At 43.3% G+C, this 16028-nt stretch overlaps 1 protein-coding gene across 3 annotated transcripts in view; it reads left to right on the top strand.

Annotated features, from left to right (window-relative positions):
• rptor (regulatory associated protein of MTOR, complex 1) overlaps positions 1-16028 on the top strand; it is a 77524-nt gene that overhangs the window by 58771 nt on the left and 2725 nt on the right. For 2 of the 3 annotated variants that reach the window (XM_088301993.1, XM_088301994.1), the window contains exons 27-32: positions 2312-2426; positions 2516-2640; positions 4284-4409; positions 8205-8252; positions 14850-14956; positions 15315-15442. In XM_088301993.1, the coding sequence (XP_088158119.1) occupies positions 2312-2426; positions 2516-2640; positions 4284-4409; positions 8205-8252; positions 14850-14956; positions 15315-15442 (649 nt within the window). The remainder of the gene's footprint in view (positions 1-2311; positions 2427-2515; positions 2641-4283; positions 4410-8204; positions 8253-14849; positions 14957-15314; positions 15443-16028) is intronic. The other variant, XM_088301995.1, reaches the window with a different exon arrangement.

Below are 16028 nucleotides of genomic sequence, written 5' to 3'. Positions count from 1 at the left end.
CTGTAAAAACAAAAAAACAAGTCTCATCCTGAGTCAAAAGCCAAAGAATAAAAATTAGTCAAGTTGTGGCGTGCGGGGGACAAATGTTAAAATAATGAAGAAAAGTCTTATTTTCCTTGAATGAGATTTTCATGTCTCACCCACTCGCACATTTGAAACCTTAGAATAATTCGTTGTATTGAAATGACTGAAAAACTTGACTCTGACTAATGCAAAGCATCCCCGTGTGTATTTATCATCTCTCATCGGGAAAATCCTGCGCAAAGCCGCTATGCATAAGAAAATGATTTCCGGAGTCTCACTTATTCCATTTTCATTGATGCATAACTTTCAGGTTATCTTCACAAGTACTTGAGTCCCTTAAGATGATCCGAGTCATAACCACCCCTTGATAGAGACCAAGATGTATAAAATGATTTCAATCCTCTCACAAGCACAATCGCCATGAGTCATATGCTCCCCCTTCACACGGAAATGTGTCTGAGGTGTGAGTATCCCCGCAAGTGATGGGAGAGGGTTTTTTTTTTTTGTCTCCTCACCCCTCCTCCCGGAAAAAAATGACGAACACCACCTTCGTCACCGTGAAAGCCCCGATCTCACGCAGTTACCCTTCGATTGACGTCACTGCCGAGGCTCGTTCACGCTTCTCTTTGTAAATCCTTAAAAAAATGAAATAAAATAAAAAATTCCTGCCCCTCCACCTCCCCCCATCCTCGCTGTTTGTAGGGTTGCCCTCATTCCGTCTATGCCCCCCTCAGAGAGAAATAAGATGAGAGGAGTAGGAGGAGAATGCTTCAGATGGGAGAAGAGGCAATGTGAGGAAGCAAGATTGGAAGCGTAAAGCTGAGAGAAAGAACACAATAAACTAAAAAAAAAAAAATCATATGACCCTTAATTTTTTTTCTTTCTTTCTGAAAAAAAAAAATTGCCGACTTCATCATAGCGGATAAAAGTCCTGCCGTGTTTTCGTATCTAGTCGTTGCTCATGATCGTCAAGCTCCACAACCCCAAAAACAGTCAGTGGAGATGATTTTTCCAACTCATGCGTCTGCTTTTACCTCAGGCCGCACGATTCAACCACAGATGCGTCTAGAATGAATTTGTCATAGATTTTTCGTTATTCTTCTTCATCTTGTTCTGGAAGCCCTCGAGAGTATACTTGGGTTTGTGCAGAACTGGCGGGCAAAATTTCTTGTTGCTATGACAACGTGAGACCATGAACGTCAAGCGAGGTCAGTTGTACTTCTCGTGGCGCGTTCGCTTGCGAAATGCTTCGGTTCAGCCTGCAGGTGTCCCATTCGATTTGGCATGCGCAACTTTTTTTTTTTTATTTCCTCTCCTCAATTACTAGCAAAGGAGTGCAATTAAAACTTCAATAAGAGCATTGAAAAACTGAAATGAATTGTACCGTTTGAATTCCTCTCTGAAAATGTCATATTTAGTTATGATTGCAGAACTTAGATCTCCTATTTGTCCAATCAGCATCTTTGTTTTGAGCACGTGACACAAGCGCCCCAGGAAAAAATGTTATCTCCTAAGCAGCTCTTCACCTTCATAACACTTTCTTTAAATTTTGTGGCACAAGCTTTCATGTGACTCGAGGTGAAAAAGCAAACAGGCAGCTTACTGCTGATTGGCTGCTGCCCACTGCACAAGGAACCAATCAGATGGTACTGTGGGCGGGCCAATCAGCTTCTGCAGGCAGGGCCACCAGCACAGCAGAGAGAGCGAGAGAGAGAAGTGTGCAGCATCGAACCAAAATAACCAGTTTTTAATTTATCGGCCTTGAAAGTTAAAAAAAAAAAAAAAAAAAAGGCAGATGGCGATAATCGGAAAAATGCCAAATATCAGCACAGATAATCGGCCTATCACATATATACATCCCCTTAAGAGCTATTAAGTTCGCCATCAAAATTATATTTAAAATTTCTCTGCCATCCATCCTGTGTCATCTATTCCGATGGTTTCAGGCGATTTATTGTCGTAGATCTTTTTAGATTCACAAAACCATGGAAGCTCATAAATCACCCAGTTTGTGATTTATGATTTTTTTTTTCTCAAGGATATGCAAGTAACCTTGAAAATGCTGAATCAACAAAGTTTTGCAATGCTGATCTGTTGACTTTGTTCTAAATTTTTGTTCCCAATCTTTTGCTGTCGCAGAGGTGCTGAATCATCCAGTACATCCTCCACAAAACAAACAAAAAAAAAAAAAACGCAGCATCATCCTACGAACACATTTTAAACGGGGGGAAAAAATGGGATTTGCATAATCTATTGTCTGTCATCCTTTCTCATATCCTCCTCGCAGGTGTTTCTCGACTGGACGATCAAATATTCATCAATCGCAATCCCGGCGTTCCGTCTGTTGTCAAGTTCCATCCTTTCAACACCTGCATCGCTGTGGCGGACAAAGACAGCATCTGGTCTGAGAAATAAAGCACTAAACGTGCACAACGCCAATGCAAATAGTCACGCCTTTTGACTGATGACGTTCTTTTCTGTCTTTTTATAGTTTTTGGGACTGGGAGAAAGGCGAGAGGTTGGACTACTTCTACAATGGCAACCCTCGCTACACCCGCATCACAGCCATGGAGTATCTGAACGGCCACGACTGCTCGTTGCTGCTCACTGCAACAGGTTGGGGGCAAGAAGAAGAAAAAAAAATATATATATATATATATAGAGAGAGAGGTGTAGAGAGAGAGAGAGAGAGAGAATACTAAAGAGGAATATGAAACAAAAGCAGCGCGAGAAAGCTTTGCCTTTGATGGCAGCGAGCTCGTTGTTGCTGATTCAATTCATTGATCTCAGTCAGCCGTTTGGCTAGTTAGCGACATGCCTTGGGCAAGTTGGCAAGTTATGTCTTATTTTTCCAATGCTCCGCATTGCCTTTGCAAGTCAACTTGAAATAAGTCATAACTTGAATGACATCTCAACCATTTTCATGACGTTTACTTTTATGTGAATGTCAAAGCATGTGCGACTATAGAATATTTGAACAGAGAGCCCAAAAATATCCTTACTTGTGAAAGGTTATTCCCAGTTTCTTTGTTGTGATTGCAGGAGGTTCAACTCAGTTTGTAGATTCATTTTAATGAGCACTTCATATTTACAGCAACAAATTTTAATGGCCACAGTATTGCCTTCATATTTGAAGAATTTTGGAATTAAGTTGCAAATTTTAGTAAAAGTTCAATTATCTTAATTGCCTTTTTTTTTTTTTAGTTTGCACATACCTTCAACTCTTTAATTTCCAACCGTTTTGGCATTTTCAAGACCCACAGGATTTTGTTGTTGGCAATTATATGGACATCAAACTACCAAATGAATGAATCCTTTCACCAGGATTTCGTCCCTTCCTATCGACTGAAAATGACATCACAGTTGCTCAGGCCTCCGCTAATAACCAATCGTGGCTCAGAAAACAGATGACTGGTCGTTATGTGAGTCCTGCGCAACTGTCACGTCGTTTTTACAAAATGGCCGCCCCTGAGATGATTGACTTATCTGATATTCCACAAACGTTTGAGGGCACATTATTGCAAAGAATTTTTTTTAGGGGGTTGACTTCCCCTTTGACAAAACCTCGGTGCTCATTCGGAACCTCAGCGAGACTCGCGACGACTCGCGACACTCATCTCTCGAAACACGCTACACGCGCCGCTTGTGTGTTTTCTTCATCCGTCATCATCAGAAGAATTCAGTTCCGCGCTTTGCACAACAAACAGAACGCTTGGTTCATTCAAAATTTCTTAAATCCCGCGTTCCTTTTTGAAAAGTATGCTCAATTGGAATAGCCAAATGACGTCAATTCCATGTTGTCAAAATGTATCATGCACTCCATCAAGCATTCACTGAAGGACATCGATGAGTAGATTTGTTATAAAATATAAAAAGTATCTGTAGTTTAAAGGGGAAACGTAAATGTAAATCAAGTGGAGACTTTTATGGGCGGTAATAACTTTGTTGGAAGAGTGTGTGGACATGTTTTATGTCATCCTCTGTGTCTTCGCTGAGTGTTGAGACTGCTCTGCAGCAACAAGCTTTTCGCTGACTTTTTTTTTTTAAGCTCTATAGGATGGTTGCGCAATGCCTTTTGATGTGTGGTCCTGGACAGGTTGTGCTTGTTTTGAAAGAATCAATTCAAGATTTCCATCCAATTATTCGAGCGCGGATCAGAAATAACACTTCCAAATGGACTGCTGTGCTTGCGTTTGACCTCAGCGCTTTCCTTCCTCCCTGTGAACACCTTGCGCTTCTCCGTTTTTCTCTTTTTCTAGATGACGGCGCCTTGCGTGTTTGGAAAAACTTTGCTGACCAGAAGAATCCGGAGATGGTGACTGCGTGGCAGGGCCTCTCTGATATGCTGCCTACCACCCGAGGTCAGCCCTCCACCAGCGCTCACAGTAAAAACTTTGATCTTACTATTTTCCCACCGACCCCTCCCATCGTCGTTTGGGTTGTCACTTTGTCTTGTCCTCTTGTCCTCCGTCGCTCGCTCGGAAAAATGTTTCACTCTTACAGGGTTCCCGCGGAAAAAGATTCATTTGAAATCTTTGAAATGAATTTTTCCAAAGTAGATTTTATAAATAGTCTTGTTAATTGATTTTTTTAAATGTATTTTTCCAACATATTTTGATTGTTTTCATTTCAATGAAAATGTTCCTTATACTTGAGAATTGAAAAATAATTTCACTTAAAGGGGAAGTCGACCCAAAAATGTTTTTTTTACGATATTTTGTTCTTTGCACCTCCACGATTCCAAACATGTCAATATTGCGTTTGGGGAATATGAATTAAGTCGTAAAATCCACTCGTTTTTCCCCATGTCGGGGGGGGGGCAGCCATTTTGCCACTTGCTGTCAACATCGCAGTTGCTCAGGGATTAGATAATGACCAATAACGGCGCAGCTTCTGAAAAGTGGTGAGCCGTGATTGGTTGTGAACCGAGTCCGGAACGACTATGATGTCATTTTCAGTTGACAGAAAATGGTAAAAAACACGGGTGGATTTTGTTGCCTAATTCATATTCCGCAAACGCATTATTAAGCAGAATACCGTGTTTGTGCTTCTGGAAGTGCAAAATGGATGTCTCCAACAACCTCAATAGATCAGTGGCATTTAAAAAAAAAAAGAAAAAAACGATACTATCGTTTATTATGAAAATATATCGTCTGGAAAAATTGGTTATCGTGACAGGCCTACCAATGAATAATGTACTAGTAAATATAGAACATGGATTAAAATGAAGTATCTTTTATGAAGCCAGCCGGCTTCTCTAGCACCTTATTTAGCAAGTTCCGTGGGGGAAAACCTGCTGTAAAAGTATCATTTATATATATATATATATATATATACAACCAAAATAAAAATATTTCCCGATACATTCCGTCCGAGTGCAGCAATAATAAGATCCACTCAAGCAAACTCCTGTCGTGAAGCTGTCGGGATCATGTAATTGCGACATTTTGTTAACCATTCGCACAGCAAGGATTTCATTTCATAGAGTTGTAAACAGAAGTGGCACTGCGAGAGGAACCGAACGCCGTTCAGTCACAGCGGCCGCTAAAACAACCAGCGCATTGTTTTTGGGTCATGGTGTCCGAGCGGTTGGTAAAAGCAAAAAAATAAATAAATTCTGCTCTCTTCAATTATACACGCAGCCGAATCCCACCCACACAAAATTTCAAATTAATCCTGAACTGCCTAGCAAAAATTGAGGTGTAGTTGTTGACAGAATGGAAATTTCAAATTCTTGTCAAATTTTCATCACCTATTTAAAGTGACTGTTTAACCTCAAATAAAGACATTTCAGATTTCTTTTTTTTTTTTTTTTTTAAATAGTTTTAAACTATCCTGAGTTTCTTTTCCATTTCCGCATAAAGTGGAAGGTTTTGGGATGGAGGACTGATCAATCGTCAGTTGCTTCGGTAATATAACTGTTGAGTTTCTCTCTCGGTGGCAGCTGTCATAGCTTGTGACACACGTCAATGAATAATTCAGCGGGCGTAACTGACAAGTCGACACGCTTGTTGAACTGTCTGGTTTTTTTTTTCTTTTTCTTTCTCTTTAAAAAAAAATGACTGTAACCCTTCCTCGTTCTTCTTTGGTGGTTTACAGTATTTGCATCTTTTGGGGGCTTAGTCGTCATGTTTAACTTTTATCTGGACACGCCTCCGGAATTTGAAAGTTGAGGCATTTGCAAAAATGTGCGACAGGCTTGACCCTCACAGTTCAAACTGCAGAGGCGAGAAGCCAACTTTTGGGTTCCTCTCTGCCTTGCTTTGTTCTCTCCACACTAGTGATAGACCGATTATCGGCCGCGCCAATTATCGGGGCCGATATTTGGCCTTTTGCCGATTAACGGCATCTGCCTTTTTTTTTTTTTTTTTTTTTTTTTACTTTCAAGGCAGACAAATTAACCGCTGGTTTATTTTGGCTCGCTGCAGCACACTTCTCTCTCTCTCTCTCTCTCTGCTGTGCTCGTGGCCCTGCCTGCAGAAGCACATTGTCCCGCCCACAGTACCATCTGATTGGCTCCTTGTGGCAGCCAATCAGCAGTAAGCTGCCTGCCGCACTATGGGAGAGGTCCCGCAAGCATGGGTAGGAAAGGAAGTTTTGGAGTTTTTATTTTTCTTCATTTTGACACCATTTCAACCCTTTTTTCAACAAATGAATATCGGCTATCAATATCGATTTTCCGCCTCCATGACAACTAATAATCGGTATCAGTATCGGCCCTGAGAAAGGCAGAGCGGTCTATCACTACTGCACACCAACATTTAACTTTTCATCAGCATAACCTTCTGGATGTGAGTTTTCTCCAGCAACCGGATGAAACTTGCACTCTATCCATTCTGTAAATGTTCACATGAAGATGAGCGTGCCATGGCAGCCAGCTCTGCGCCATTTGCAGCGAGTGTCCAAAAGAACTTGTTTTCCATCAGGGGCCCATTTGGCTAATTGGTCGTGACAAGCAAGTGACTGGCTGCTTTTCTGTGCAGAGGTGTGAGGCCACTTACTGCGTGCCGCATATGTGTCGGCGCCATGACTTGGTCGCCAGCGCCCGCAGGGGAGCCGCTGCAAGGCGACACACTAACAACTCGCATCGCTGTGTGTGTGTGTGATTCTCGTGACACAAATTGCCCCGCGAGACTCATCCTTTCCCCCCAGCATGCCTTGTTTTCTCCAAGAGTCCCGCAGTGCTTGTTATCCTTCTGCACGTGCAATTAGAGGCAAAGTCCTCGTTGGTGGTCAGTTGAATCCGTTTTGGGCATTCAAAGTCGCTCGCGTTAAGCTCAAGAGTGAAGCGCCGGTCATCAGTTTTCAGGTTGTTCGCTTTTCTTGGTAACGTTGTAACAATTAATTCCATGCGATTGGTTTTTGTTTTGTTTTTTCTCGCACCGCTTCAGTGAATTTAATGATGCAATCGTGATTAAATATTACTCAAGTCTGTCCATGCGCTGCCAATAACCAAGTCAAACACACAAGCGCCCTCACTCGTCTGTCCACTTTGATCTCACCCCTGCCTTGTCGTAACATTTTCATGTCCTCTCTTTATTTATTCAAACATAACTGTTGCTGTGTGGTTTATCGGCTTGTTGTTGTGGTGGCAGCCCCCCCCCATCCGTCATATCGTTTCACATCTTTTAGCGAGTTTGAATAAGGCTGCATGTTCCCTGAATTCAAACACCTCCACAATCTTGGAAGAGTTACATAATTGTTTTCTTCTGTTGGCAATATTCTGGTTATTTTTTTTTTATTATTATTTATTATTATTTTTTTTTATATGATATGGCCTCAGTTTTTTTTTTTTCTTACTACCAGTCTGACTCAGACACAAGCGGCAGCAGCTTTCCACCTCGCCAGCCGTTAGCCCTGTGGTAAAAAGCTTTCAATTATGTGTCTGACAGGTTTTGAGGCTAAAGACCCACATGTCACCATTTCAACAAAGAGGTAGCAGCTTAGTTCATTCTCTTTCTGACTTACTTTTGGTCATTTGGGGGTCTCTCTGTTGGGACACAGGAGCCTTGTTCATTCCTCTGCTATTTGAATGCAAATACTGAACACTGTGTGTGCGCGTTTATATCAGTGTGCACATGCGAAGGGTCCCTGCTAATTTGTTGCTTGCTTTGTTGCCTACCTGCCCCCCCCCCTCCCTTCCCCCCCCCCCCCCCCCCCCCCCCCCCTCCCGCTCACAGGTCTAGCCCGAAGGGTCTCCATCTATCTCGACAGGAGTAAACAAGGCGGTGAGTGTAATCATTCTTTTCTTTCCCCCACCTCCCGCCATTTCCAAGTTAAAACGTGTTGAAATAAACAATCCCGAGCTTGATTTTTGCTCTCGAACGCCACTTTATCCGTCATGTGTCAGGTGTTGCTCAGTCACTCTCACCTTGGATGAGACGAGTCATGTAAAAGAGAACATCAATCAGATTGTATTCTTTTCAAATACATGCAAACGAAGCACAGCAGATACTCCTTTGATCGCTTCTGTTTGTTCAAAGTATTTGTCGCAAAACTACACAACGCATTGTGTATATTTTCAAAAATCATTGGTCACGTAAGTTCTCAAACGGGTTGAAAACGAGCCCCAAAAGAGTTTGTATATACTCGCGATGTAGGTTTTGCAATTGTTTGGATGCTAGCAGACAAGTCCGACGTTAGCCACAAGCTAACCATTTGGGAATAACCCCGATCGCCACCAACTAGATTCACATCAGCGGTGAGGAATAAGGGCAGCGACACAAATTGAAGCTTCGTCGCCAGATTATTATGGCCAATAATGCTCAGACAGCAACTCTGTGCGATCGAAAACTTTAAAGAATAACCGTCGCCGTGACACTTTCTGGGTGTTTGTACGGTCATGTCGCAATACGCCACTTTATTGAAGCGTCAATAATGGTGAGTGATATTTTAAATCATTTATTTTTATTAAAAAAAATATATAATTAAAAAAAAAGTCCATAAAGTAAGTATTTTAAAAATGTGTGATTGATTTAGTCTTTGAAGTATTTGTGCAATTCCTTGATTAGGTGCAGTTTAATCCCAGCCATTTTATTTTAGTTTTAAATTTTTTTTGGGGGGGAGGCAGTGCTTGGTATCACTGTCTAGATAAACTATGACCGGGCGACTACTGCTATAGTGTGATGTTGAGCAAAAGGTCATCTGAAGGTTAAAGAAGAATTTACATTTGACTATCTGGCCGAACTCCACTCTCTGAATACTAATATCGACCAAGAAAGAAGATTTAGATATGACTAATGAGAGCCATAAAACCTGGTTTAGCAACCAGCCTCTTTGCCTCAAATTGCATCCCACCAGTGTGCGCTTTCTTCGCTAGTTGTCGACGTTTAATTGGAAACGTGCCGCCTCACTGTGGTTTTATTGGAGCAGAGCCACCCGGTGTGTAAAGCTCCGGGGATCAGGCTGTTCAACTCACAAGGAAGCAATGAAATGAAAGGAATGCGCTCGGTTGGTGCAAACTAAAGGCCGTGCCGCTGCTGCATTAATATGCAACGGGAGACGAGAGTGTTGGGCAAAAACAGATGCAAATACTTGTTTATGTTAAAGATGGTCGTTCTCTTAAAAGTACATCGCACGGAGTTAAGAGTTAGTTAAGCAGTTTCATGGGCACAGATTTATTGCAAAGAGAATTTGTGCATCATAAGGGAAATTAAACCGAAACAAAGGAATGGTGAAAAACACGGCAGACAGTCATTTGTCACCGTCGTTTGCAAAGCATTTTTATAACGTATATTGGAACGAGACCCCAATTAGAATCACAACAATATACAGCGCTATTACGTTTCAGGATGAAACTGTTTCGGGAGACCAGTTGGTTTGAAAAGTTTTTCTCAGAAGTTTTACACGGCGTTCAAAATGCTTCCAAAAGGATTTTAGTTGAATGAATCTTTTTGCGTATATTGATATGCCAGAGCATCGTGTGACTCGGAATCGTCGTGTTCACGCAATCTAACTGGTCATCGCAATTTGCGCTTGATGCCGCTCACGTTCTTATAACGGTGGAGCGAGCGGTGACTCATTCCTGGGTCGAGGTGCGTCACCGGTCCCCGTTTTCATTTCTCATCTTCAGCCATGCATAATGAATTTCCAAGCAAATCTCTGAGTTCACTTAACAGTGTCTTTACAAATCCTGATTTAGGAGTGCGTTCAACAAAAAGAATCAATTCACCTGTCTGCCTCTTTTCCTCCCACACTTTTTTTTTTTTTTTTGACTGCATCAGTAAAAGTAGGACACCTCTTGAGCTTTTGAGCTTTCCGAGTTGCACGCGGTGACCCGCTTTTCGTTTGTTTGCACTTCCCGATAACGTGTTTGCATCTGAACTCTGGGAATTTGCTAAATCCAACTTTTAGGACCGATCGAGGAGTTGCAGGACGGAGTCGCTTGGCTCAAATAGGGCAGGAAAATTGAACACTTCCTACCGACATTATTCTTTTTTTATTCAAACTTATCAAGTTGTTTATTGAATCGCCGAGTGATCAGTTGAAGTGCGGTGGCAAGTGTCAGAAGGTTCAAAGTTTGAGGAGTCGGCGATGGCACACTAATAATAAAATTTGACAAGTGTGTAGCGTCTCCAGATAAAAGTATCCAGACACATTTCTCCGTCCATTCATGAATAAATCAGGAATTGGACTTGACTCTTTTGTTTTTCCCCTGACTTTTAATTCTTAATATCGTCCAGCTCCCTTTTGGTCACGCGTCCAACTTGTGCGTGAACGGCTTGCCGGAGGCCATTTTCTGTGCGCAAATCCAGGCCCATCGAGGCATGCGTGGCGTGGACGAACTTTTGGTGACCTCGATAGGGAGTGGAAGCTCTTGTAGATGTGGAGACGTGAGCAATTATATTTGCAGGTCGCGGTTGTCACGTGGCGCGATACTTGTCGATGTGATGTCGTGTATGCTGCGCACATGACGCAGAAAAATGTTTGTTTTGACCACAAAGCGCCTCGCGTTTTTTTTTTTTCATAAATGTTGCAGCTGCCGTTTTAGGAGGTTGGCCTATCGCATTCATTTGCTCTGGGGGGGTCTCTCTTCATTCTCGTTCCTTTTCCAGTGTTTATTTGAGTAAGAGAGAAATATCACCACAATCAGGAGGTTTTTCAATCATTTTTCACTACCTGTATTTTTAGAAATAACTTACCTATAAAAGATAGCAATCGTACCTTGCAAAACCTAGAAGCAGGGGTGTCAAACTCAAATACACCGTGGGGTGAAAAGTCAAACTTGAACAAAGCCGCGGGCCAGCATTTACGTTTTTAAAAACAATATTAATGCTGATTTTTTTTTTTTATTGAAATTTTGTATTACAATTGCTTTTATTAATGCCATAAAATGTTTCGTTTTTAAACTTACTATTATCATATAGAATGTAAAATGTTTAGTTGTCATTTGGTGTAGCCTCGCCGGCCAATTATAATTGCACTGCGGGCCAAATTTGGCCCGCGGGCCAGAGTTTGACACCCATGCACTAGTATTACTCAACTGAAGACCACAATGGAAACATTAAAACTTCTGTGATGATTTCCTTACCAGTACCTTCCAGAAGTATTCTGATATTGACTGGAGTTGAAATTGCCGTCTTAATTTTGATCTTTTTTTTTTTAATATAGTCTGGCAATTGTACTGAAGGAAATAGATAAGCAAATCGCCCAAGATAACATTCGGCGTCAATTTGTTTCCAAAGGTCGGCTCTTGGAAGTGCTGCTGAATTTTAAAGTGTTCCTTGTTGGGAATTCTCCAAATGGTTCGCCCTTTGTCCGACTTCATCAAGTCATGGAGTCTTAATGCGGGTTTTTCTTCATTTCGCGGGGGGGCGTCAACTGCGCACGTCACCTACACCTCGCTGCCCCTCGGAATGCCAAGCCAGTCATATAAAGTTGAGATAAATGCCATGGCAGCAAAGTGTCAGCGCACGCTCATAAATAACGTCATCTCGTATTAGAGGCGCACACGCATGCTGGGAAAGTCCCGGGTAAATCCTGGAGAAGGCTTCCTGCAGGAGCCCTGGAGGACGTTTTCAAAGCAAACGGGATGAAACGGAGAGAGAGGGAGCCAAGAAGCTCGGGATGGTTTAATGAGCTCCGCTGTTTGGAAGAGCAAGTCCATCACTAGAGATAATGGTGCAGAATAAGAATAGAGCATATACCGCCGCCGAGTCCGCGGAGGGAGGGAGGGGGGGGGGGGGGGGTAGAACAAAGATATTCATGCAAAAGGAATAGATAAATAGATCTTAAATTAGGCATCATCTCAGCACCCTGGCACAGGAACGGCTTCATCTTCGACCACAACTGCTGTTATCGCGTCTCACCCGAGTCGCCGAGATTCAACGAGACTAAAAACACTCTGCGTGTGTTAGCGTTCCTGTTTGTGTGAGCATTATTGGGGGCAAAATGTTTGATCAGCGCTAATACTGAAAAGTCCCCAAGAGCGCATATTAAAGCGAGCGGTGGCTCGAAATCTCATCGGCGTTTGGGAGGAAACATTGCCCACGTTCTTTGTTTCCAGCTGTTTCTTCACAGCTACAGTTTCCACATCTCGATGGAATTTTTATTTATTTTTTTTTAAATCCGTACCGCTTCTCGGGGCGGGGGGACACTCTGAACTGGTCGCCAGCCAATCGCACGGCACACAAAGACGAACAACCATCCGCGCTCACACTCATACCTAAGAACAATTTAGAGTGTCCAATCGACCTGCCATGCAAGTTTTTGGAATGTGGGAGGAGCCACACGGGGCAGAACACGCAAACTCCACACAGGAAGGCCGGAGCCGGAATCGAACCCACGACCTCCGCATTGTGAATCCATCGTGCAGACCAGTCGGCCACTGTGCCGCGAAAATTATTTAATCTTTAATTAATTTAACTCATTCACTGCCATTGACGAGTATAGATGTCAAAAACGTCCATTCATTTTACCTATGCTGGCAGTGAATGAGTATATTTAATGAAATCCATCCATCCGTCCATTTTCTGACACGGGTCGCGGAGGCAGCTTGCACTCCACCCTTTTCCGACTGAGAACCACGGTCTCAGATTTGGACCTTTAATAAAATGATTTATTAAATTTGCACTGGAGAGGGGAGCTCTCCAATCTCGTTGCGCACGTCAAGACGCAGGAAGACGAGAACACCGGGATAGATACGCAATTTGTAAAATGAGGAGGAATAGCGCTTCCAGTCAAGTTTTTTTTTATTTATTTATTTTTTCCCCCTCGCTGCAGAGAAATTGCATGCTTTTGTGTAAAGGAATCTCCTGCTCTCCATCCGTCTCGCTAGAACCCGCATTCCCTCATCATCACAGAGCTGCCAGCTTCAAAGGGAACCGACGCCCGCTCTCTTCTCTCTTCCCGTTGCCTCGAAGTTGAACCAGCATCAAAAAGTGTCACAGACACCGCACGCTTCTGGGGGGGGGGGGGTTGTTTTTTTTGGGGGGGGGGTTTCCACCCAACGTGCAAGCCCCCCTCCCGTCCCCGCCCATGCCCTGATTACCGACGATGTGATGCCTCGGCGGGCCGGATGATGTCACAGTGGAGGAATTGAATCTCCCGCATGGGACCTGGGATTTCCTGACAACAAAGGCAAAAGTAGAGCAGTAGAAAGACGGGCCGGGCCCGCTTTGCAGACGCTTCAGTTGAGTTGAGTCACGACTCAAAAAGGAGGCGGAAGCTTTTACGGGACGGACGGAGGCCTGATTCCGTCGTGTCGTGTGCTCATAATTACAAAATGCCGACACGGGCGTGAGGGCTGGACGTTGTTTTTGATTGCAGAAGAAAGCGAGAGGAAATAATTCAGCGCAGGAAAAGAAATGAAGCAGGCTTCAGTTTCCAGAGGAGATGGAAGAGCGTGGTTGCCATAGCATCCGTGTGAAGGCAGAGACAAGCGTGAGGAAAACACGAGCTGAAAGTACTTGAAACGTTACTGCTCCAAGATTTGTGCTCACCCCAAAAAACTTTTTGCTCTCTATATGGCCTGTTCTTCGCCATTGCTGTTAACACAAATGGACGGACGAACGCCCATTTTGGGGACAAAGGCGTTTTTAAAAAAAAAAAAATTCTTTTAGAGGACGGACCAAGCAAGGATGGAAGTGGAGCAGAATTAAAGCTTGCAATGCTGTTCCATATTCCGGCCACTTAACTGAGAGTGCGAGAGTGACTCGACATGGGCAAAATCTCAAAAGCGATAATGCGGCTGTGTGAAGAAGCAATTGAGAGCCAAAATAAATTTGAGCAAGGGGATGAAGTGCAATGAATACAACCATCTCTACGCTCCGAGCTCATCTGTGAATTTGCCTCATGCGACGATAAGAGTCGCCGTCGGAGGACGGACCGTGAAAATCGGGTAAAGTGTCCATCTCTATCAAAAAAAAAGAAGATGTCTGATGATGATGATGATTTCCGACAAACTTACTGCAACGTGTCATAAGGTCGGTGTTTAGCATCCGTTGCTAATGGGCCCGCCACAAAGCAAGTGAGAACGGGCCGCCATCAGGCCTCAAACCTGCTCGAACAGCTGGCCGGGCCACCGGGGAGCGTGCCTTTTGATTTGTTCAGCAGATGCTTTGCGAACGCGCAGCCGTCACACTAAATGGCAAAGATTAAACTGTTAGTCAACTTTTATTGGAGGAAGTGCTTCCGAGCGCGCCAAAACGCTTGTTGTAGCTCTGCAGGACTGTTGAGGGCGCCCTTGGTCCCGCCGGCCACGTGTCGTCACAAATTGAAAGATGCCTTTTTTTTTTTTTGTCAATTTGTCTTTAGCAGTCTTAACAGTTCCAACATTTTTTATTTTTTTTTGTGCTCCATGAGTGACTGTGCGATTCTCTCTCCAGGCGCCGGCATGGTCGTAGACTGGGAGCAAGAAACGGGTCTCCTTATGACGTCCGGAGATGTTCGAGTTATTCGAATCTGGGACACGGACAGAGAGATGAAAGTCCAGGTGTGCAGCACTCTGTCTTTTTATGTTCGCCTGGAAAGGATTTGCACTGCATGACTGCCTCTGTTCTACTTTTGGGAGAATCCTGTCGATAGAAATCGGACGTTTTCTCCAGTGCGGCTTAAACAAATGAAAGAATATCCACTGAAAATTTTAACAGCAGTTAAAGCATGGCCCATTAAAGAGAATGAAAATATAAATACGGTGCCCAAGAAGGGGGTCACCATTTAAAAAGTCATTAATCAAAGTTTTTGTTTTGAATTTCCAACAAAAAAAAAGTTCTCTTGCCAATGGTGACGTTTCTGTCGAGATGACAGATTTTGTTCTCACTTTGTCAATTTTTTTTGCGTTTGTGTGGCAGGACATCCCGACGGGAGCGGATAGCTGCGTGACCAGCCTGTCTTGCGATTCCCAGCGTTCGCTCATCGTCGCCGGCCTGGGGGACGGATCTGTTCGAGTCTTCGATCGGAGAATGGGCCCAAATGAATGGTGAAGTGCCTTCAGTCATTTCTTTTCTCTCGGCATCCGACTTCTCACCTTATCGAGGAAGTAGAGGTCAAAGAGATGATTATCTCCGCTTATATGACTCGGCTTTTAGAATCCACTTTTGGTCCCACTTTCAAGGGAAACGCATTTCCTTAGCCTTGGCTTCACTCTTGCGTTCTTCCTGTTCATTTATGGTTTTCATTTCCTTTCGCTTTTTTTTATTTTGTATTTTTTTTTATTGTCGTGTCATTATTTAAATACATTTAGGAGCACTCACAGCAAGTTTAATTGTTCATTTACTCCTACAGAGCGCTACATTATTCACTCTTCTTATCTATATTTATTATATATCGAGTGCTGTAGATCTCCCCTCAGGATCGCTACCTCTTTTAATGGACCCTGGTGACACTGAGCGCCAATAAGCCCCCCCCCCTACCCCCCCCACCCCGCCCAAGTTGGTTAAATATCATTTTCACTTTGCTCCCAGAGGGAAGGAAGAAAGCAATTCAAACATGAAGTGCTTCATAAATATTTTAGTCAAGATACAGTCATTTAATAGATCCCCTCAAGCAAGGACGCTTCCCCACAT

Source organism: Idiotropiscis lumnitzeri, chromosome 8 (assembly GCF_059441095.1).
Source record: "Idiotropiscis lumnitzeri isolate Australia: NSW breed Sydney's pygmy pipehorse chromosome 8, RoL_Ilum_1.0, whole genome shotgun sequence".
NCBI classification, from domain to species: Eukaryota; Metazoa; Chordata; class Actinopteri; order Syngnathiformes; family Syngnathidae; genus Idiotropiscis; species Idiotropiscis lumnitzeri.
Note: the sequence above shows the minus strand (reverse complement) of the source record. Positions and strands in the feature narration are given on the sequence as shown.